The sequence below is a fragment of the Haemaphysalis longicornis genome, unplaced genomic scaffold (assembly GCF_048455015.1).
Source record: "Haemaphysalis longicornis isolate Haplotype H1 unplaced genomic scaffold, Haemaphysalis longicornis Haplotype H1 scaffold_2, whole genome shotgun sequence".
In the NCBI taxonomy this organism is placed as follows: Eukaryota; Metazoa; Arthropoda; class Arachnida; order Ixodida; family Ixodidae; genus Haemaphysalis; species Haemaphysalis longicornis.
In genome coordinates this window covers 292,349,498-292,373,257 of record NW_027526295.1, presented here as the reverse complement: position 1 = coordinate 292,373,257, position 23,760 = coordinate 292,349,498, and the positions used below count along the sequence as shown (strand labels likewise).

At 48.3% G+C, this 23,760-nt stretch overlaps 1 protein-coding gene and 1 long non-coding RNA gene across 2 annotated transcripts; one reads left to right on the top strand and one right to left on the bottom strand.

Moving 5' to 3' along the window:
* Nucleotides 1-2,633: 2,633 nt before the first annotated feature.
* On the top strand, nucleotides 2,634-5,655 carry LOC144167825 (uncharacterized). The gene is made up of 3 exons (XR_013322134.1): nucleotides 2,634-2,760; nucleotides 2,847-2,969; nucleotides 4,030-5,655. It is a non-coding gene; the product is annotated as an uncharacterized LOC144167825 (long non-coding RNA).
* A 16,609-nt stretch (nucleotides 5,656-22,264) lies between these two features.
* On the bottom strand, nucleotides 22,265-23,549 carry LOC144168675 (serpin B3-like). Its single transcript, XM_077697613.1, has one exon. The coding sequence runs from the start codon at nucleotides 23,547-23,549 to the stop codon at nucleotides 22,272-22,274; it is 1,278 nt and encodes a 425-aa protein (XP_077553739.1). The 3' UTR covers nucleotides 22,265-22,271.
* Between the last annotated feature and the right edge of the window lie 211 nt (nucleotides 23,550-23,760).

The window sequence follows — 23,760 nt, the reverse complement described above, 5'->3', positions numbered from 1 at the left end:
CCATCAGCTGAGAGGTTGTGCGAGAAGCTTTGGTTTCGCTCGCGTGCGCATTTGCATACATTCGCCTTATCGGTGCTCCGGCATGGTGGCACGTTTCACTTCTGACGTTCCATCGCTCGAACGCGCCGCCGTAAACATTCACAAGCATGGAGCGGCCTACAGCTGCGTGGTGTTTGCAGGTGTGTTGTGACGTTTGCGTTTGGCATTCTGCTGAGTTATCGCGCGTAACGCGTCTCGTGTCGGCGGGGAGGTGGTAAGACTATAGCTTTGGTTTCGCTCGCGCGCGCTTTTGCATACGTTCGCCTTTTCGGTGCTCCGGCGTGGTGGTACGTTACTTCAGTGCACTGGAAAACAAAGGTTTTAGAACCCTTATGTTGGGTGTGACCACCTCAAGTCGCAAGCAGTACGCCGGCTGTTTGTCCGCTGAGGACCGCGCTCGATCGGTGCCGTATATGGAAAAAAAAAAAACGAATGCTAGATTACGCCTGAGAGGGACCTTGCTGAATGGTGGACTGACTGCGCCTTGGCAATAAATGGTTAAAGAAAGGGTTGAAATTGTTGATCTTATTTTCAACTTTGCCTGAGCGGCAAAGTTGAAAAGATCAACTCCACTTCTGCACGCGGTGGCGGCACAAAACTCTCCGACTGCGGCGTGAACTTCGACGGGTCCGAAAGCTCAGTAAACAAAGATGTTTTCTGCCTCTCCCGTCCGACCACTTAGCCCGCGCGATCAGGCCGCTGCGCGTTTCGGGTTGCAGGCAGAGCTGCGCGCAACGACTCGTCGCCGAAACTCGAATACGCGGACGGCCCGGCAACCAAACGGATAGACGCACGCATGCAGCGTCGGCGAAGGGCCACATGAGGCGCAAAGAACTACCGCTTGCCGGTCACGTGAATAGAACACCTCCCATCAGTCTTTCCTTTTTATTTTTTATGACTAGGCTTCACGGTTGTCACGTGACCCTCCCTCCTAAACTTTTCTTTCCTCCGTGGCCACCAGTGTGGTTGTGGCGTGAAACTGCGGATTTCTTCATATCCTTGGGCTGTATTTACTGTTCAACGAAGTGAAGTTTTGCCAGGATGTGCAAAAAAGGTCTGTGCTGCTTATTCATGTTCTGGTAACGGTTGTTGTTCATTGACTTGTTCATCACTGCGTCCAATAAACACGCCGCTCCGCTGCCTGTTGTTCGTGTGCGAGAAACGTTTGCTGCCGTTATTCAATTAAGCTTGCGTGTTTGTGTGTGGAGTAGGCTTGACATTTCTGACTGCGTACGTTAGCTAGTGCTATTTAGAAGGTTGTTAGTGCGCACATTACTCGAGTCTGCATGTCCCCTTACAGTGTGGTGTTGCTTAGTTGTATACTGACGGTTGCTGTATCTGTCATTGGTACTGAATCTTCTCGGCTTAGTCGCTCACTATTGTCTCGCGCGCACACGCTGATCTTGTTTGTCACAGCACAGCGTCTTTCTTTAACTTGTCAGTATTTTCAAACTTTCGTGTTAATTGCGTTGTGTTGGTCTGTTGAAAACCATAAATTTACTGTGCTAATCACGCTATTCCGCCTAATGTTGATGTGCGTTCAAGGCGTTAGCGACAGCACTGCTTATGTGTATCTGTGCTGTGTGTGTAGTTGTTTCATGTTTCTTCCAATGCCTTCGATGAGTTCAGATGTTCTATTTACACTAGTCAACTTTAGTTAGCTCCCTGACGTGTAGTGAAATGCAAGGGAAAGTGTTTGTCTTAGCAGTAGCGTAGTAACAAAACGTTCCTTTTGTGGAGGGGAAGGCACGTGGAAACACGCAGAAAGTGTGGTGACGCTTCTATGCTGCAATGTCAGTGGCAACCTGAGACCTCAGAATAAGTACCCATAAATCTCACGTCTTGACTATTAGAAGTTCTGACATCACAAAGTAAGTTTAAAAATAATTTATTCCTGCAATTTTATGCTATCAATGTCAGTGGCAGCTCGAGAGTAGGAATAATTTTCAAAACGCGTAGGTGCAAAGTTGTTGCATCACGATGTGCACCAAACATTAATCCATTTCTGTTCTTCCTCGAACTTAGAAATTATACTGCGAATGCAGATTGCTACATTCTGTATTGATCCTCTATGACCGGTTCAGAAACAGTCTATGACTGACTGTGGAGACATTTGGCCCGCGAATGATAGGGTGTGAGAAATATTTTTGTTCCTCTGCAAAATAGAAATGAAAACAAAGTATTTCCATTCCTTACATGAACCTGCGAAGTCATGGCTGTGGCATTCACTATGGCTGAAGACATCTCCGGCATGCGGAAGGGTCGTCGGGGAGAGTGTGACGGATTATGAATGCCCTGTGGAGCTCATAAGCCACAGAAAGAGTACCTTTTCAGTCATGCATATTGTGCAGATATTCACCAGTTCGCATAGACCAAGGACAGGTGAGCTTAAAGTGTGTTCAAATATTTTTAAATCTCCAATTGTTTAGCAGGAAAAGACTACCAGGGCTTGCGCTGTAAAAAAACATTCGAGTTTCGTGGAACAATCAGACATTGTTCAATATTTTGTCGTGTTCCATGGGTAAAGCGAGGCATAAATTTATTCTCTGATGTTTTTGTTCTGTTTGTTTTCTAGACAATGGGGCGAACATAGACTTAAAACAACGGAACAAGGAATGCATATGGCCATTTTGATTGTATGTGGACCCTTTCTTGGAAGTGTATGATCACAAGGCAACACATTGAAGCTCTTGCACTGGATGAAATCATTGCATTCTACAAGTAAGTACGCACTGCCATTTTTCGGTCTTTCATTCTGCGTTTTTAGGTAGTTGCTTTATAAATAATGGTTTGAAACTTCTTTTCAGTAAGAGCTTGGCCCGTGGTTCAAGGTGGCAGTAGGAGCTTTTTGGAACACGTTAGCAAAACTGTTTTGGAAGTGCACTTTGAGACGGCTCTGGCAGGAACACCCGGATCTTAATTTTGGTTGGGTACGCTGGCATTTTGTTTTTTCCGGGACTCAATTCCTGGGAGTGTTCATTCTAAAAAACTCGCACTGTTAAGAAGTTATCTTAACCGCCAATATTGGCCATTGTGTTCACATTACGCCTATTACGGATGCTCAAACAGCGGTCAAAAAGACATCTATTTTGTATTTAAGTTTTGTAAATATTTAGCTTTTACACCTTGAGAGTTGTTGCTGTGATTTGCCAGCACCACGAACACGGGCAATGTGGTTGCTGCTGCAACAATACGGTGGCAATTGAAGATTTAGATTTCCCGGTTTTAATACTCCCATAGTACCAATAATACTCCCAAATACAGGTGTAGAATGAGTAATGCTTGCATTAGATTTTGATAGGTGGCTAAATAAGGGGTCATTCTTTTCTGAAGGGAATTGTTTAGAACACAGAAAGAAGGTGACGTCTGCAATAAAATGTGCTATAGTTGGGATTCATAAAAGAAATTGTGCAACAGTCTAGTTCAGCATTAGTCAGCTCAACTTCTGGCTCATACCACTACGCCACCATAAAGGGAAATATTTTAATTGGAAATAACTCCATTAAAAAATTTCTGCCACAGTGCGATATTTATGATTTCCTATGACTGGCCATTTATTTCTTTGAGGTAGAAACATCGTTTAGCTGTAAGTTATTAAAGGCAGCCTCACTACAGCATTCTAGGGAGCACATTATACACTAGAGAAGTTTTTTTGTAGAGAGAAGGTGTGTAAAATATAATGCCGAAAGGTGATTATAGTAATTATAATTTGACGAACGAAACCTATCAACGAATAAACGAAACCTCTCAAGGATAAAAAACCTTATATTCAGGATACCGAGGCAGCAAAGTGAGATACTTTTTAGAATCAGGGCAATTTCATTGATCGTCTGTGGTGATATTGTTTAGCGCACTTTCAGCTTTAGCAGCACTCCCAGAAAAAACACAAGAAATCACTGATTTTAAATAAATTAACTGTGTTGTGAAAGGGCCTAAGCAACTCACTCATTTAAAGCAACCATGTAGCAAAATTTTTTTGTTTCCTTGAAGGTACATGAGGTGAGCAGTAAGTCTTCTCGATGCCCGGTTATTCTGAGAGAAGGGACTGGCGGCATCAATATTGTCCGCAAGAAACACATCACGGATTCGCCACCTGCATTGCCACTTCAGGATGTGGTCATCCTTTTCTCCGCATATGTAATCTTTTTCATCGTGTCATCATGTTCTTATGGTTATGTGCATTTGGAGAGTTCTTGGGACTTTTGCAGGGAGTTCTTGGAAAGCATGACAAATTTGACAGTGGCCTGGTGTCATTTAGGTTGGAGTCTCTGTTAAAATACTTGAAGTGGTCAGCACTACTTCGGATTTTAAATTATTGGTAGAGGTTAAATTATCTTTTGAAAGTCATGAAGGAGGTCAGGTGAAAGGCATAAAGGGGTCAGGTCTGATGAAGAGGTTTAAGTTACTGGCACATGCAAGTTGCATGTCAACTGAACACTGAAGTCGTGCCTTGCTTTACGATTTTTCATCATTGGCACAATGCGCAGGCTGCCTTTGAATCTATAGTGAGTGTTAATGTAGTTAATGGCACCGCATTGTAACGTCATTATTATTCAAGTGTAGCTTATGAGATTTTTTTTCATGGCAGTGCTGCTGCTGATGCAAAAGTGAGAGTGCTTATTTTTGGCAGACGGCTCCCACCTTCGTTGATAAATTTGAGTACTGTATGTGAGCTGACCCCTATGCCCTAGAAGAATTGAAAATGTGCGTATTTGGCTTGAACAAGTTTTCTCCTTTCAACAAAGTTACATTTCTTGCTTGGCAGAAGCTGGGCTTTGGTCATAATTACACTGACAGCAAGACGGGAACGTTTTTACAGCACGCAACTGTGAATTTTACCTCGGGTGAAATCTTGAGGCTGGAAAAAAGGCTTTCAAGTAACTTTGTAAAACTTGTCACCTGTATGTTTCAACGCTAGCTTGTTTGGTTCTTAAGGATGTCTGACGTGTTCCCGCTTGAATTGATGACGTGTATATAATTAGTCTGCTTGTTAAATTTTAATATGTGTAACATGCTCCAAGCTACCTGGTTTGCAAAATTATATAAGATTCATGCTGGCTTTTATAAGATTTCTGGGGATGAATTATTTTAAACAACTCCAAATTGTTTGGGCTAGTAACGTGCCTTAAGTAAAAGGCCTTTTCAGGACGCTCATAAAGTCTGTTTTGGCTACAAATAGCTTGATGTTATACTGACGTCTGGTGTCAGGTAACTGTACTATCTTTAATATTCATGTTTTAATCGTGGCATGCTGCCACATGTGACCTCTCGTGTCGAAATGTTTTATCGTTAATCTTGGCTCCAGCGTTCTTTTCCTAAACTCTTGCACTGCACTGTTGTAGGTTTGGGATAATACAACCGTGTATGGTTTGTTTTTAGGCCTTTCCTTACAATTTAATAGCAAACTGCATTTTCCCAAACAGTTATACGTAAACGTCATATGGCAAGCGCAATGCGTACTTCCGCCTTTGAGTACCTTGTTTTATTTGATAAGACAGCATATTTGATGCTCACTGTTGTATACTGTCTGTGTCAGCGCCGCGGTAAACGGACACACAAGTCTATTTATTTGTGATGCAGTTGCCCCTAAAACCGTCTTTATTACCCATGTTTTTGAGTTAAGGTGAATATGTAAGAATTCCACTTAGAGCCTAGTGTTGTCGTTATGGTATTTATTCCTTGTACGTTGGTCATTTTGTGTGCAATTTAAAATAGACAGCTATCCATATCTGAAATGTTTGCATACTAACACCCAGTAAAGAGAGAGAGAGAGAATAAACAGCTTTAATTTCCAGCTTAATAGTGCAGGATGGTGAGGGCACCGGTGGGGGGGCGTCCGCTAGTCCGGGATGCCCTGGTCCTTGCTGGCTGATCGTGCCTTCTCTATCAGCATGCGCTGGGTCGAGAGGTCCGAGCTGGACAGCCGGTCCACCCACTGCTCGTACGTAGGACGGGGATTGGGTGTGAGGGATGGGGATTGTTGGCACTCCCAGACCAAATGGTACAGGGTGCCTGGCTGGGGGCAAAAGTGGCAGGTACTATAATACTGGGTGGGGTATATATGGTGGAGGAGGGTACAGTGCGGGTAGGAGTTGGTCTGTAGCCGGCGGAGTGTGGTCGCTTCGGCTCTGGAAAGGTGGGAGTTGGGTGGAGGGAAGCGTTGACGCTCGTGTCTGAAGTGAGCGAGAATGTCCGCGTAGCCATTCAGTGTGTGGGGGGCCTTCTCCATGTCTTGATTCTATTTATTTATTTTATTTAAACAATACTAGCGGGTAAAAGAAAACGTGTGAACAAGGCAGTACAAACTTATTAGGTACATTTGTGAAAATTCTTTTTTTTAGAGATCAAACATTTCATCAATACATTTCAACATGCTACTTGAAGAAAGAATTTCAGGGGGGAGATTGTTCTAGTCGGTTATAGTCCTGGGAAAAAAGGAATACTTAAATGTGTTAGTGCCCTCTTCGGAAATGGCCCGGAGGTTGTGTACTCGGGCAGCGGCGTGTGCGGCCTCATTTCCGTCGAAGACTCGTGTCAGGGGGCCCAAATCATATGTATGTCGGGAAGCTGCGGGATGGCATTCAGGATCTTTAGGGCGAAGGGTGATATGCGGCCGAGCTGGTAGTTGCGGCATGCTACTTGCGAGTCCGTAATGACTGTAACGTATTCGCTGTTTGTTGTGGCTGCTAGGGCGATGGCGATTTCCTCAGCGGTGTTTGTAGAGACGGTCGATATAGTGGCGGCTGTGACTTCGGTTCCGTGACTGCGTGGGCGGGTTTGCGGGTGTAGCGTGCGGCGTCCGTGTAGCGTGTCGTAGGGTTCCCTGCGTGCTTCTTCGTAACCGCATCGACCCGTGCTTTGCGGCGTACTTTGTTGTAACGGGTGTGCATATTCCGCGGCACGAGAACTACACGAATGTGTTGACGGATGTGGAGGGGGACACGTTGGGGCTGGTCTTCTTTGGGCGGTACCGGGTATCCGAGGCGTGTAAGGGTGTCTCTTCCGGTAGGTGTCAGCTTGAGACGGGTGATTTGGTAACAACGATGAGCTTCGTGCAATTCTTCTAAAGTATTGTGTACCCTTAGTTGGAGCAACCTGCGCGTGGATGTTGAGGGGGGCAGGCCTAGGGCGAGTTTGTAGGCTTGGCGGATAAAAGTATTGAGTTTTTCTTTTTCGACGTATTTGAGAGCCAGGTATGGTGTGCCGTAGACGACTGATCAGTATTGCTTGCGTTATTCTGAGAGTGTCCTTTTCCTGAAGGCCGTAGTGGCGGTGGGGGATGCGTCGCACGAGGTCCGTGAGTTGTGTGAGGGTGCGTTTTATTGCAGGTAATGTTTGAGAGCCGCTTCCATTTTTGGGTATGCTGAGACCGAGTATGCGGAGGTGGGGGACTGTGGGTACTGTTAGGTTGTTTATTGTTAACTCCGGATCGGGGATTGGGCCTGTTCGTTTTTTGTAAGTGCGGGCACAGAGCGTGAGGAGGGCGGATTTTTCTGGGGCGCATTCTAGTCCACGAGCTCGGAGGTACGTTTGAGTGACGTCTATGGCTTCCTGAAGTGCGTCTTGTTGAGAGCCGGTGCAGCCGGTCGGGACCCACAAGGTGAGGTCGTCAGCGTAAAGTGCATGACGTAAATTGGGGATTGCTGCGAGGAGTGGCGGTAGATCTTTCGTAGCTATGTTGAACAGCAATGGTGAAATGACGGATCCTTGTGGGGTTCCCTCGGGTGCCATTGGGAATGGGTTGGAACGGAGACGCCCAATGTCTGTCGTTGCAGTGCGGTTGGTCAGAAAGCAAGCGACGTAGGAAAATCTGCGTTCACCGCAGTTCGTTGAGGCAAGACCTTGCAAGATAGCATGGTGTGTTACATTTTCAAATGCCCCTTTGATGTCTAGGGCTAGTATTGATTTTTTGCTCTCATTTTTCAGGGTATCCAGAACGTCGTCTTTAATGTGAAATAGTGGGGGCGAAAGCCGTACACCGTATGCGGGAAGTACCCGTTCTCTTCGATGCGGGGTGACAGTCTGTTGTGCACCATGTGCTCAAACAGTTTTCCGGCACAGGAAGTGAGATAGATGGGTCGGAGGTTCTTTGTAATAAGCGGTTTGTTGGGCTTGGGTATGAGGATGATTTCGGCGTGCTTCCATTGTGGGGGGAGGGTTCCAGCCTGCCAATGGAAGTTAAGTGAAAAATTCCAGAAGTTTTTCAAGGGCAACATAATAGTAAAGTTGTATAGTGTATTGAAAACCAGTGTATGAGTCATAATAGTTGGTTTCGTGTCTATTTTAATGCAAGTATATTGTTTCTTTTACATGCAGCTAAAACCCAGAACATGATTCTGCGGGTGAAGCCAAAGGCTGTGTGCCGCTCTATGTGCCTCTGACCAACTTTTATATAGAACTGTGCTCCGATAGCCAACTGTTGAGAGCTGTCAGGGACCACACTGCTGCGGTTGTTTCTGCTTTCCAATTGTTGGTATCACTGCAGGTAATATATCAAGGCTGTATTAAAATTGTCCTTGGGGTCTCCTGCTGATACCAATGCATCCGCCAGCCTAGCATATGACCTCAGTGTATACCGACAGGAAAGCAGAAATATTGGTAAAGTGGAGTCCCATAGACAGCTTCCCAATGTCTATGGGAACACCGTTTTGCATAAACAGCTGGTCTGAATGTACCTGGAACGGCGCACCGTAAAATTGTATAATCATTTAAATGGATCAATGTTCCAGTAACTTAAACTACCCTCTTATTTGGAACAGTGATCCGCATACTTTTATTTGGAACTCCGATCCACATAATTTAGTTGCAAAATATGTGGTGCACTGTTCCACTTAAATCTCAGGGTATGTGGAACACGGTTCCGAATATATAACTGGAACTTTTTTTGCAAAACATTCCCAGTTACTAAGTCGATCTTGTGTGGAGATTAAGTGCGCATGCTCTGTTAGTAATCGGTGCACTTGGCTTTGTTTTCTTTTCCCCGACAAACCCCTGACGTTGAGTGTAGCTACGTTCAGTTTGGGGTCCTCAGACATTTTAAATCACATATAGGACGAGAGCGTGGCGCTTACATTTCCCGTCTATCGCCCGGCTAGGCGCTCCCGCACGCCACTGCGCTGTCCCCTGCGTTCCGCGTCTGGGGTGGCGTTTCCGATGGTCGCCGATCAGGAGGTATGTTAGGCCGAGTCCTCGGTGTCGACCGCCGCCTCTGCGTTGCTTTCACTGGTGGCTCTCCGATGTTGGCGTCTCCAGCTGCATTGTCTTTTCCTTCTTTCTTCTTCCGAATCGACGTGGGGGCGTTTGGCGGACCCCGTCGCAGCCACAGTTCGGTTGGTTTACATTGCTTCTGTTTGTCTTTCCAACGATGCTCCGGCCGCCTCGGCTTCAGAGCGATTTGAGCGAACTTGAGGCCCTTTTTAGTTCCAACAGCACTGACCTCGTCGTGGACCCTTTGTCAGCGACGCCTTGGACGCACCAGCATTCCCTATTTACCTCAGCCACTTTGCCGTACGCCGTGAAGGCTGCTCGGATGTCTTCGTCGGCGACGCCGTTCAACAGCCAGTGCAGCTTGAGTCTGACATGTTGGTCTTGCGGGTCGATTACGCCGCACCGCCGGCCCTTGACTTGAAACTCGTTGACAGCCAACATCTTTTTCGTCGCCTCGGCACTGTTGAAAGTTATCGCCCACACATGGTTGATCTGCTAGGCCCCCAAGGCGACAACCTCGGAGAGTAATCCAGTCGGTGTGAGAGCGTCCTTGAAATCTTCGACCTTGAACGGCCTAGCCTTCACGTTGCCGTGCAAAAACGACGTGTTCAGGACGATGCGTCCGGTGGGCAGTTGTGGCAGTATTACCTGATAGTCCTCGCTATCGCTTCCAGTAGGCCTGTTTCCGCGGCTCGACCGAGCCACTATTACCGCTCCGCTGGAGCTCATGCCAGCGCTACCAGCGTTATGAATATAAAATATATAATGTACAACCAGTTTACACTTTTATTTATTTTAACATTTCAAGCAGCTTAGGTGACTATTTGTTGTATAGCGCTCGTGCAGTAAGCGTCCCCCAAATTTCCTCAATATCTCATATCTAGCAATTGCATTTCATACACGGAAAAGCGTTTGCAGATGTGTGGTCGTGCTGCTGACGGCTGTGCTTAATTATTCTCCCAGCGCAAAAAAGTGCTTCGTGCTCCCTAGTTTTACGCTATACGGTAAAAGTATCAGTTGATTTTATTTCCTTAGTACCTGTATTGACTTCGCAGACTCTTCTCCCGCCTTCAAGTGGCCTTAGATTTTCCTACTAGCGTACGAAGCGTCGCATGTGCGCTTGTGCAGCGCTTGTGTGGAACGACCTGGACTTGTTGATACAATGTGCAAACTTACAAAGTAAAGAAAAGCATATTCTTTTATTCACAAACATGTCGTGGCTTCGTTTCACTTGAGCGAACGAATTGCGACGACGTCGGGCGCCCGGTGGACTAAACTCGGGGCCGACTGACTCTGCCGGAAGGTCAGCGAGCCGTGCAGTAGCTCAGTCAATGGTCAAGCCAAGTCATCTCCTCCTGACTTCACACGAAAACGCCACAGAAAATGGGCGAGGATGCAACGAGGAGGAGAGCATTTTCGAATGGGTTTTTCTACTAAATAAATTCGCGTAAACGCGCTCAGAATGGTCGAAACATGGCCTATGGACTCCAGAATATAATTTGCTCTAGTAATCCCGCAATGTTTACAAATCACTTCAGTGTCCCTTTAACAAAGTGGAATTACCGGTATCTTTCACACCCAAGATAATAAATTTTGTGGAACACACATGCTGAAAGATTGTTTTGCGTATGGCTGTTCTTGCGCACGCTTTTCACATTGTTATGGAGAATAACCTTCGTGTTAGGCAGGGTGTGAAACCGGAACGGGCACCGAATGAAAAACCGGAACCGAACCCGAATATTTACCCGGAACCGTAGCTGAACCGGAACCGTATTTTTTTTCGCCATTTTAGAACTAAACCCGAACCGGAACGAATTGAAGTAAATGCTCCGAACAGGTTGTGATTTCTAGTTTTCCATTTGGGCACCCTACCTTGCGTCCGAAGATGTTTTTACCGCTCGCCAGGCAGCACGACGAAATATTTTGCTTGGTCTGGAGTTCCCAAGACCCATCGGTTGTCTTATTCATATTACCCGCCATGTAATGCAAAGTTGTCCGCATGTACTATCAGTTTGCGTTAGGTACGGCTCAACTCCCCCAATTATCTTTTACATTCAGAATAACTTAAGTTAGAACGCCTTATCCGAGGCAACATATCATCGAATATATTCTTCATGGTTTCTATCTGCATGCTGTTTAAAATCGTGTAAAGTTTTCAATGTGTTGTTAATTCGAATGCCTCCCTGCGCCGTTGTGTCCTTTGATTACTGCTCTAAGAGAACATGAGAATTAAAAAAGAATTACGCCCATCTTCCCGCGAGGGAACCCTGGTGTGATGCGACGCATCGGGGGGTTCAATTGGTGTTTCCGTGGGGTTGATTCTCTAAATCGGGTGAAACGTGTTATAAACGCGTATGATGCATTTCCATCACATGCGAATGTTCTCATACGCGGGAAGATGGGCGTAACTTTACTTTAGCGTTTGGAGTGACGCTGGTATTGGATTGTGTCACACCACTCGCTGAAGGGACCGTCGCTTCCATCACGTCTTCATCGGAAGAATCAAGTCAAGCACGCAGTCGTCAAGCAAAGTGACGCGAAGTCGAACGAGAGCTAGCGCTGACTGAACCGCCGCAGCGCGCTACCCGCTTTATATTCACAGCGCCTGAAGGAGAGGAGACAGCAGAGGAGAGTCGCGCATGCGCGCACTTGTGCGATGGGAGCGGAGCGAAGCGAGCGAATCGCGCGCACGCAGCTGTTGTTTATGATAATGAGACGGAGTGAGAGTGTTGCTCACAGCTGTCGGAGAGAAGAGCGGAGGAGAGTCGCGCATGCGCAGGTGGCGTGCGGACGCCGCCGACGCCGACGCAGGAGGGACATGCCTCAGAGCAAGAGATGCGTCGCATCTAAAAATTGGGGCCTTCTCATTTCCACTTTTAAAGTAGATGCGATAGCATTTTCATGTTATCTTGAATCTTCTCGACCTTAAAATTTTAAAATTAAGGGGCGTATAGAAAAAAGTCGATGGTGATTGTGGGGATTAGTGAGACTGGGGTGGATTAGTGAGGTGAGTGGATGAGCTAATGTGAATTAGTTTTAGTGGTGAGTTGATTAATTTGGATTAGAAGAATTAGCGGGTCAGTTAAGGTGGATTAGAGGGTGGGACCAAAAATGATGTCTTTGGGGTTCTTGGCATTTGGAAATTTTGCAGCGTTCTCCTTATCGACCAATCAGGAAATTTCGCTACGCGCAAAATAGCCGGAAAGTTATGTGACTACCACCTGAATGCTATAAAAGGTCTTTCTTTATGAACGTATTGTCACGTCGTTCTTATTTTGTGTCGTTGTCCGAGTCGCGCTCTATTTTTCAAGTCTCCAAGGAATTTTCTGTATCCTAAACGAATGCATCTACTGCCTATGTACACGTGCCGTCAAAACTAATTGGAGCACGGGAGCTGTGACCGAGCCGCATAGGAGCGCCGTTTAGGTGCCCCTACTATAAAAAAAGGAGCAGAACACGCATGCGTGCCTGCCGACGGTGATAGCCCATCTATACTCCCCAACCCACTTATTTTAACGCTGCTTGGAGCGTTATTCGCAGCATACTGGTCTCAGCGATGGCGCTGATAGCAGAGGTGGTATCGAGCAGCGTCGCTCACACACTTTCAGCGCGCAAGAGCTGCTGGAGAAGCGTCGCAATCGCAGGGAGCTGAAGTGACGATTTGCTTTTCTAGTATTTCGAAGTGGGTCTGCTATTAGCGCCATCGCCGATACCAGCGTGCTGCGAACAACGCTCAAAACCGCGTTAAAAAAAGTGGGTGAAGAAGTATGTAGTGGCTATCGGCGTCGGCAGGCGCGCATGCGCGTTCTGCTCCCGTAGTTTACCTCCTGGCGGCAGCTGCACGGCCCTCCTATGCGATTCGGCCACAGCTCCCGTGCTCCAGTTACTTCTGACGGCACCTGTACGCTCAGATAATCCTTCGGAACTGTGCAGTTCGTGCCATGGAGTAGTGCACACTGCGCATATCCCGAGCGTCAGAAAAAAATTGTCAGCTTTCTCATTACCGCTCCCAATCGCGTATTTATCCCTCTGGCTTAGGTATCCGCACCCGTGAGGTTATTGCCGAGCAGGCAGATTTGGTAAACTGGCACGTTTGGCTAGCGTCAGCGCTGTGCGTCGTCCCCTGTTCTTTTTGTCCCTGTGTTTCTTTCGCTGTTTTTCACCGTGAATCAGAATTTAGTACTGGTGAAAAGAGAAGGTACACGGGTTCTACTACGAATGACGCTTTCACGCACCTCGTTACATGACAGTTGCGGAGAGTAACGAGCTACGTTCTAGAGGTCTTGCGGTGAGCAGGCGTACATGTTCACTTCGCACTACAGAAAACGCGTGTTTACCTCCGCGGTGAGAGGAAACTATCTGAAAGCAAAGACGACTCAATAGGCAAACAGAGAAGGCGCGACTCCTGGAGCCTTTGAAGCGAGGCGTGCATGGCACTAACGCGATTAATCTGCGCGCGAAAACGCACAGCTGGTTTCTCGGCAATCCGTCCGCCGCCCCGTGACGCTTCCGTTCGCAAACACAAATAGCAGGCATGGAGTCACTCGGCTGTGCCACATGGACAAACGAAACAGGCTCCCTTCGGCAACAAGGAACACCGGTGCGTATGTACGCGCGTCTCATCTGTACGCGCTCGTGAACGAATAGCAGGAACGAAGTTTGCTCTTGCTGAGATGAAAACCACCACTGCTGGGAAAGTAAAATGAAAAGCGGTGAGCGGAGGGAGCAAGTGGGGAAATGTTGCGGGTGTAATGGCGCACCGCGCTGCTCGGCTAGGCGGACGATCGTGAGACGCACACACACACAGGCGCATTTGCGGGCCCTCGTGTCGGGCACCCCGGTGCTGCAGCTGGGCGGGACGTATTTGCATAGCGCCAGCTACGCGGTCCTTTCCTTCGTTTGCCCGCAGTTCGTGAATTCACCTGATAAACGGCCCGAAGGATGTATTCGTCCAAAATCCGTGCAAAAATCCGTGTCGCGTCCGCCCACCTGGCGCGACGAAACGACGAAGGTTTCAATAGAGAATTTTAGCAATTAATGCCACGGCAGCGGGTTCAGCATATTTTCTTCTTCGTACGACTGTCGTATCCAACAAGCGGGCCGTGTGGGATGACCGTTTTCGTTTGCACTCGCGACCAGTGCTCCGACAGGAGTGTCGGGCCAACTCTGTCGCTTGAATCGAGCGTTGGTGATTGGTTCATCGGACCTTATACTACTTTTTGCTTACGTTGAACCAACTGTAGTAATACTGTCACGCAATTTGGGTTTATTTCCCTCGGCATATGGTTATTTAGCGTACCGATGACGTGAATGTTGATTTCGCTCGACGTAATAAGCCAGCAGGCGTAACGCTTAAGCGCATTGGAGCGCTTCCCATAAACCTGGGCATGCCCGACGATGCAGCCTGGCTCGGGCAGGGTCAGTTTAGGCCGGGTTATGAAGCAGCGACGGCGCAAAAATCCATCCTAGCCGATTTTCCGAATGTCAGCAGTAAGGTCATTCTTACTTTGAAGCATAACCGCACTCCTAGCAATGTGACGTGCGTCCACGTCGCAGCACCCTACGGTTACACAGAAACAAGCTCTCGCTCAGCGCATCGAGATTTGGTGTGGTGTGCACGGGCTGTCTATTTGCATGATTGCGACAAATTTTCGCGCTTCTTTCGTCAACTGGAATAAACGCTTTCATTTTACATTCTGCGACGCAGGATACAAAATGTGGTTCAGAATTGTTGGCGGTGTAGTTGTTTTGTTAGTAAGTGTAGCTGTCCACATTTTCCAAAGACGTCATTTAGTTTGTTTTACGTCCTCATTTAGTGATGACGTACCTGTGCAACTGCGGCAGCCAGCTATCGTATGCAAGTGGCATTAGTAGGTTTAGTTCCACTGACCGGCGCCGCAGTGTTTTTCAAGAAAGATGCCAACTTTTACTGCGTTTTTTTGTATTCTACAACGATACCACCTTTTCTGGACGACTGTGCGAAGGCTCTCGTCTAGGTCAATAGTTTTATTTAGTAAATAACTTTGACAGAGAACTCGACTAGGCACATTTTTACACTGTCATTTGCCCCAAATTTCAAGTACAGTTGTTTACAGTTAATTATACTGATTCGAAATGTGCCAAATTTTATTTTCAAATTAGCACAGACTTCGAATCTGGTTCAGGGCCTGCAAAAAGAGGTTCCCATACACAATGTCTGGATGGGGGTCTTATGAGGGATTCATACAATGGGATGGAAGTTTTTTTAGTCACTCGCACATGTAGGTCAGACCCACCACTTGCACTTGTAGATCCTGCCATCTGGTCTAAATATTAAAAAAAATTAATTTACAAACTGCCCCTCACCACTCCGCCTTTTTCTTGTAGCCTGGGTTACTGCTTATTTCTGGCATTGGAGCGAATAGCTGACACTATTGTTTTACTTTTAATGTTCCCCATGGCATACTATAGCGCCCTCGGTATATTTGAAATTTCTGTAATCAGTTGTTTTCATTGTAAACGAGCCCATCCATTTCGGCTATTTACAGGCAATTTCACCGTTTCTGATAATGTCCCCTCCTGTACTCAGCGTTAAAAGCGGATGACCCCGTTTCCCTTAATATCTTCGACAAAAGAATCCACTACTATTTTTATCCCTTTTCAGGAAATCTGTTACACGAAGCTCGAGAATATGCTTATTTAGCTATTTCAAAAACTAGCAACTTGGACTCAACTCGCAATGCATGCAAATAATGTTCTCTCATCTTGTCATCATTTTGGTTTAACTAGGCATAAACTCACCAATGCTCCAGCAAAAGCTAATTACTCCTGTATCATAATATAATTTCATAAAAAACTTCAGTATGCCTGCACGCTTTGGCACCCCTATAGAAGAAATAATATCGCATCGCTTGAACAGGTTGTAAAAAGGGCTGTTGATTCTATTTGTTTAAATACAAATTCTGTTTGTGAGGTCATGTAAGCTGATGTGATTCAAGTATTAGTCAAGTAGAAAGTTTTTACATCGTACAATTCTTTATTGTTGATATTTCTAAATATAGTCGCACATATTCTGTTTCTGCGCTCATGCAAGCTGGTGAGATTCAAGCATTGAGGGGGCCATGAAGACAAAATACACGTTTGTTTTATTCGAAAGATATCGCGTTTTATAAGTGGCCCCAGCGCTTGTCCTGATGCAAACCATAATTTATTCACTGACAAATTAATCAATTCAGGTTAAAATGTTGGTTTTCCCGCTAAATCGCGCGTTTTCGTGGTCTGGAATGACATCACAGGAACCGACCGCTTTGCAGCCGATTGCGAGGCCTTGTTTACCGTTAGTGAACCTAGATGGCGCTACCATTCCGTGGCAAGCCGTGTTCTGCCTTTCGCTTGTTTGTGACCGTATTTAAACGTGGCTCGTTTTTGGTCAGGGAGGAATAATCGTTTCGTGAAACATACCGCTCTCTCAACAAATATGGTCACGTAAGACACCGTTGCTTGCGTCAATCGGCCAGTGTCGTCTGAGACAACCTCAAAGCGCCGCAGTCCTGGGCAGCTAAATCAAGCATAGTGCGCGCAGTAATAAGAGCAGTACGCATCGGTACTCCTATGTTTACTTGCGCTTCCGTAATTTCCACTGTTTTTCCCACCATTCTTACTGCTTTAAAAAGAATGTGACCTAAATTTAAGCGCAAATAGTTCTTTCGACAAGCTTATATGTTCTACCTTATTTGCGTTTGCCGGCCTCCGCCAATCGCAGAGCTGGCTGGTACAACATCATAGGTTCTGTTGCGGTAAATGAGCTAGTTGGTCGCATGGCCATTCCCTTTCAGATGCGACTCCATCTCATTCACTCGCCTTGTCCCTCCATACGGCGTTGTTGTCCGTCCACACCCCTCCCCTCACACTGTAAAAAAATAATTGTTAGTGGCGCCCGGTTTCGATCCAACGACCCTGTGGGCGGAACGCGAGGTACATGGTGCTCTTCCCACTGCGCCACAAAACCGAGACAGAATGAAATGCTACGAACGCGCCTTATATCTTTGAATCCTTCAAACTACGCCAAGATGCTACTGATACGACGCATGATGGGCAATGATTAACACTTGCAATAAAAGAAAAGAAGCTCCCACTTACAGCAACAATGATGGAGTAAAGGTCGTTGTGACAGCGAAGCCCCAAGCATACCACTTAGAGAGATTGACCAAAATTCGCCAATAAAACATAATAATAATCATAAAACATAGTAATCATACGCGTTCCCGACACGTTCAATCCAATCAATCCAACGGAAACACCAAGTGAACCCCGCGATGCGTCGCATCTACACAGGGTTCCGCTCGCAGGGAGGTGGGCGCAATTTTTTTCCTAATTGCGCAGCTTGTTTGAGCGAAGTTTACTTTAAAAGTGGTCTCAGTATGCTTCTAACGAGGCAATCTTTTGAATGAGCCAAATTGTGTTTTGTCTTCATGGTCCCTTTAAGTTAAGAAAAGAGGTACACATGTCAAGTCAATTCCTTTCTTGCGTTGAACACGAGTGTGAAGTTGCTCCATTTCGGGACCAGTTTAAATGCAGACAATTAAAAACCCCTAAGATAAACACAGGGGGACGTTGAAATCAGGTAATAACGAGGTTGATTACATCATGCGGTCACTAGTGAAAGTTGCAAGTGAGTTGGGGGGCCTATAATAATCTTTCGTTGTGTCGATGCATACCCAGTAGTCTTCTAGAGAATTAGGTACATGAATAGGCGCTGACTCAATTTTTTGCTAACGGCGATTAGTGTTCCCTCGGCGCTTTTAGACACGCATTCACATCGGTAGAATTTAAAGTTGTTCGAACATTTCAGAACTTTAGTGTGTAGTATGTTACAACGTAGTCATGTATCGGCGAAAACTACAATATAAGCTTGGAATGTATCAAAAATGGAGTGAACTGCAACTCGCTTGTTAGGGTACTTCTTATGTTTGAGTATAGTACAGACGATTTATGGCAAGCATTCCGGCCGTTTCCTAGCTACCTGCTATAATGGATAAGGCCTTTCGTTTGCGGTAGATGGTCTAAAACGATTGCTAGCCACGATGGGATGATAGTGACCATGTACTTTGGTGGCATATATGGAGTCGTAAACGTGACATGCTCTATTGATAAACAATTTGTTACGTCTCATTTTAAAAGAAGGGGAGGAGTCCGGCTGCGATGTAGCGAATTGCGAAGCTTTACTTCTTGCCAGGTGTGTACCTACGGAAAAATAATCCGATACGGTTGCGTTGTTTTCTTTCAAACGCGAACGAGCCGACGGCACCTGTTCTTTAATTTTAAAGCTGTGCAATTTCACGATAACGAGTCGGCAACGCGCCGTTTAAGCGTGAGTTTCATCCGTGCGTGGCGTCGCTTAAAAGTCTGCCCACCAAAATGGAGAGGAGGAAAATGCTAAGCCACGAATTTGAGGGAAAGTGGCAGTGAGGCAAGGAGCCGACGAGCAGGTGCCGGGAGTACGCGTAGCGGCGCAGGAGGTCGGGTGGGGAGGCGCTCGTCGGGGACTGGCTTTGCCTACACGTAGTGACGACGCGGGCTCTGAAGTGCAGCTGTTTTCCTTGTGGAGAGAGACGGCGTGCGGTTGGCGGTATTCAGTGTCCCATGTTCTGATAAGATGGGCACACCCAAGAAAAGCCAAGTTTAAGCGAGTGAAGACCGCCAGTCTCGCTGTTTCCTCAGTATTCGCATCACAGTTGCGAAGGTGGACGATTTTTTGTGTGTGTCCTGTTTTATGTTTGCGCTGAAACTTACTCTGAATAGACTTCCGTATTTACTCGATCGTAACAATACGGGTGAGTCTTCATTCAACCCAGAAAGAAATAATCAAACCGCGAGGGGTGGCTTTTTGTCGCGAGAAGCAAAAAAAAAAAAGGAACCACCTAAATAATCAAGCAAGGGAAACGGAAGCATGGAAAAAGCAAATTTGTTTTTCAAACACTGTGACCAGACAATCACCTGTGATGCCTTGAACTTCGTTCGCGGGACGCCCATTTGCCGAGCGACCAGTTCCACACTGACCGCCATGATGCGGTTGTGCTGTCCTGTGACAATTCTCAGCACGTTTCAACATATCGACGTGGCGGCCGTGGCGAGGCCCACGGAAACCTTTTCGGCCCGGTTCGCACATGAAAAGACGTTCCCGCCGGAGCCTTCATCCGCGGATGGTCGGTTCATTCATTTCAGCAGCTGAATTGCCGATTTCTTCAGCCATCAAAATAGCACGTCTCTTGAAACGGGTGTCGTACTGAGCTGGACACGTAATCGCAAGGGGAGCGAAACAGGAGTCGGAACACTTGGGGGCAACAAAAACCACGGAGGCTTTCACAACTACGACGAAAGAACAAAAGCAAAGCGTTGCTCACACCGTCACTACCAAAGCAGAAAAAAAAAGAAAACGAAGAGGGCAGGTGTTGGCTTGTCGTGGGTCCAAATGGCTCTGCCACATGTTTCGAACATAGCTCGCGAAATGGCCAAAACTGTAGGTGTTGACGAAAAATGGGTTCATCATTGCACTTATTAGGCACTTAGAAATTCAGCATTCGATTGTACGCGAGGGTCGACCTCAGGTACCAAAAACAGAAAACAGAAAACTCGCGTTACAATCGAGTAAATAGGGTTCTTCTTTTTCATCGATCATCTCCGACTGCGTAGCGCTTTCACGCTACGCTTATCCACGGCTACCACAGAACCTCACCAACGAACCCTACCTTACTAAGTCGGTGTCAAGTACTTGATTTTGTATCTGATAAGGCCGCGGGGCCGTCTCTTACAGGCTTCATGCCTGCAGCATCTTGTAAACAGATGTGCTTCGCATGGTGGGCGCCGGCGATAGACCCACCTCTCCGACGCGGAGTGTTAGTCCTGGCATGGCTGTTGCGTGGCCATCGTGAACAGCACCATTAATTCATATAAAGATTCACTGACAGGGCGAGCTGTGATGTCCTAATTATTGTCACAACTTGATACGCATTGTGATAACGCTGGTTGGGATGGCAGTCGAAATTACCGAAATATAAAAACTGCCGAGCCCATGTGAGTACGACCAAGAGCTGCTGGGCGATGGAAATATCCGCAGGCGTGCACTGGCCAACGCTTACCCCGCGATTTTAAGGCGGAGCTTTCTATGCCTCACGGATGGCGTCCGGCGATGCAGCACAACACACTGCACGAAAGCCAACTTCACTGAATGGGTTTCACTAGATGATGATGATAAGCGAAGTCACATCAAGCGCCTTAAGAAAACAAACGCGTCCTGTAGTCGATATCGAACCCTCGCGTCACGAAGCCGATGTCTAACCGGTTGCGCCATTCAGGCCCGGTCGAAGCGCCTTCGCGTTTAGGACTTCTGTCTCTTTACATTCATGGAGGTCTCCATGCTCTACAAATGTTACACATGCCAGCAAAGCAGCGCATAACCGCCTTACCCGGAGTCATAAGAATCACCAGCGAGCCAGGCTGCTCGGCGCGGTTGTACGTAGCTCACCGCTGTGCACTACGCAGTACCGCATCGTCGGAGGCCGCAGCCTCGGCCGTAGCCTGAGCTCCACGCCTGTGCATTTGAAATTCCCTGTGGCCAAACACGAAAACGTTACTCGCAGAGCGAAGGGGCACTAATAAGCGAGCGAAGTTCAACTGGACTTTGATGCGTTCGCATTCACAACTCACAAGTGCTTAGGTGTACTGGAAATTTGTTTTTACAGCGAAGCTGTGTGCCGGCTAACCGTCTCCAGCATGGTTGTCGTTCCGCGGAGGCCGCTTTATACTCGGCGCCGCTTCTTCGCTCCTCCTCGCACACCGGCGACACCCCTGTCCCAAGTTTCGTTCCCCGCTTCACCACCGATGCCAATTTCACAAGTTGCGCAATCGGCTGATAACCGCGCTAGAGCGTTATCAGCAGTTGCCTTTTTAATTCGCCATAGGAAGAACGCGTGTCGTTTGCTCGGGAGAGAGAGAGCGGGAATCGAAGCAGCCTCGACACGCACAGGAGCGCGAATGGGCGCTAAAAAAACTTAAAGCCCCCCCTGCCGCAGAACGTGCAGCCGCCACCACTGCCCCCTCAGGTTCCACCTCATCGAGTAGCTTCGGATCCCTTTCGGCTGAAGAGCAACTTGCCCGCTTGGGTCGCCGACGCGAGAAAGTAATTCTTGTTCAGCTTATTAAAGGGATTTCGAAGCGGCGTTGCACGCTCACAGCAGCGGCTGCCGGTTTACGCGTGCAAGGGGGGGGGGTAACGGCAGAGATGCGTGCACGCGCAGGTATGACATGCCCGTTGTGCTGTTGGGAGATATAAACGTGGACGTCTCACATGGCCCACTGCAATCTGTCTGCTGTCTGCCGTGGTCGAGCGGTTAGTGTGGATGTGTTACGCTTTAGGAAAACGAGCATCCCCGTATTCGTCCGCTAGAATAAAGCTGGAGTTCTTCCAAGTTTAATCCAGTTAATTGGCTAGGAAAGATAAGCAATCGCAAATTAAAAACAAACGTGTTTCGTTTTGTGCACTCACTGGACTGCGCCCAGCTTCGCTGGTTAGTCATCTATCCGCCCAGAGTGGAAGTGCACTGAATTCTTTTTCTTCTGCGATAAATCCCCCAGGTTGCCCTAACACCTCGTCCACGGCGTGTTTTAATTGAAACAATCGCCCCTTAGCATCCACTTAACATACCGACGAAACAAACGTGGATCCTGCGGTATTGGTGGCTAAAGGTACCCGTTTATCCACAAAAAAGATATGTTAGGAAATACCCGCGATTACAACACGGGGTGATATGGCTTTAGAACCCCGCTGTTGTGCGCTATTTCGGCTTTAAATCTGCAAAAGGTGCTAAGAAAATTGCCGAAGAGAAATTGCCGGGCATCCGCCGGCGAACTATTGGTTTATTAAATAAGTAAGGCATAGCTATGTTTCTGCGACACCAGCTTCCGTGATCGCAATCGCAGCTAAGCAGTCACTCGTAGAGGATGCTATTGTGCGCATACAACAGGCCTCGCTGGATATGGAGACATGCCTACCACAGCAACTCGACGACTCTTCCGAAGAACTGAGTCACGTTACTGGATGGGTCGTAGAGGACGAACACGAACGGGTGGTTCACGTGAAACTCGACCGGCGACAGCGGCACCACCCCGCTCTCGGTGACCACGGTGACGTCGCTGTGCTCTCCTTCCTGCCCGGTCCTGTTCACCCTGAGCTTGGCCTTGTGCACGAACTCGGTGAGCGGCGTGCCGGGAGCCTTGAAGAGCCCGCTGAGGTCGGCTTTGCCCTCCTGAAAGAGGTCCTCCACGCCCGCGTGCCTGATCGCCTCCCGCAGCGAGACCGAACTCTCGAGCTCGATGTTGGGCATGCTGAGCTCGACGTGCGTGCTGCGACAGTCGCCGAGCGTCTGCCGCAAGGCGTCCGCGTCGAGCCGGTGCTCCACGACGTGCACCCCGCGGCGGTCCATGGGCAGCACGAGCAGCATGCACCAGCTGCGGCCCGGGATGACGAGGCAGCGCGCCGCGAGCGCCTTGGACGTGCAGTAGCGGTAGTAAGAGACAGAGCGCACCATGCGCGTCTTGCAGGGCTCCGTGCCGTTGTTGTAGAAGTTCGCCAAGACGGTTTTGTGGTGGTCCAGCCGAGAGCCCCACACGTGCTCGGCGTACGCCGCGCTGGCCACCAGCTGCAGCGAGGAGTCCGCGGGAAGGTTCTCGCTCATGACGCTGGGGATGAAGCCGCGGGAGGCGCTCTCGAACCAGCGGTTGATCTCGTTGCGCGCCCGCTCGGGCCTCGCGTCCTCCAGCACGGTGCGGATGGACACGAAGAAGTTCTCGCGGATCGCCTTGCTCGACGCCTCGTGCAGCGCATCTACGGAGCTGACGAAAAGGGCGCTGATGAGCTGCAAGCGCTCACACCGGCCACCCTTGCGCATCGAGCGTATCAGGCTCTTGAAGAAGCCCCGCACGTGGTCGGCGGCCAGCGGCAGCTCGCACAGCCGCAGCAGCGCCTCGAGCTGGTCCTTGGTGCCGCCCCGGGAAACGAGGCACAGGCTCGCCAGCAGCCAATACAGCTGGCTGGGCGAGAAGGAGAGGTTCTGCTGACGCGGAAGGTGCCGCAGCAGCCGGTGGCCGAGGCTGTTGACGGCGTAGCTCAGGTGCTGCAGCGCCTGCGGCTCGAGCGGTGACCTCGAAAGTGCACTCAGGTCTAGTTCGTGGGCGCTGCCGCAACAGGGCGAGCGGCCCTGATCCTCCTCCCCGTCGTCGGCCGACAACGAAGCGCTGCTCGCCGACTCCACGAGCTCTACACGCATGCCCGCGTCGCAAGTACCGCCCGTAGGCCGTGGGATCTGCGCCATACGTCGGCTCCGGCGGGTTCCCGTTCTTCTTCTTCTTCCCCCTCCTCATGAGGAATCACACGTAGCCACTCGGCGGGAGAATTGGCCGAGACAGGCTTAAGCTTTGTGGTAGCCACACATACAAGTGATTTGTGAATACGAGAGAACGCCTCAGACCAGGAAGCGA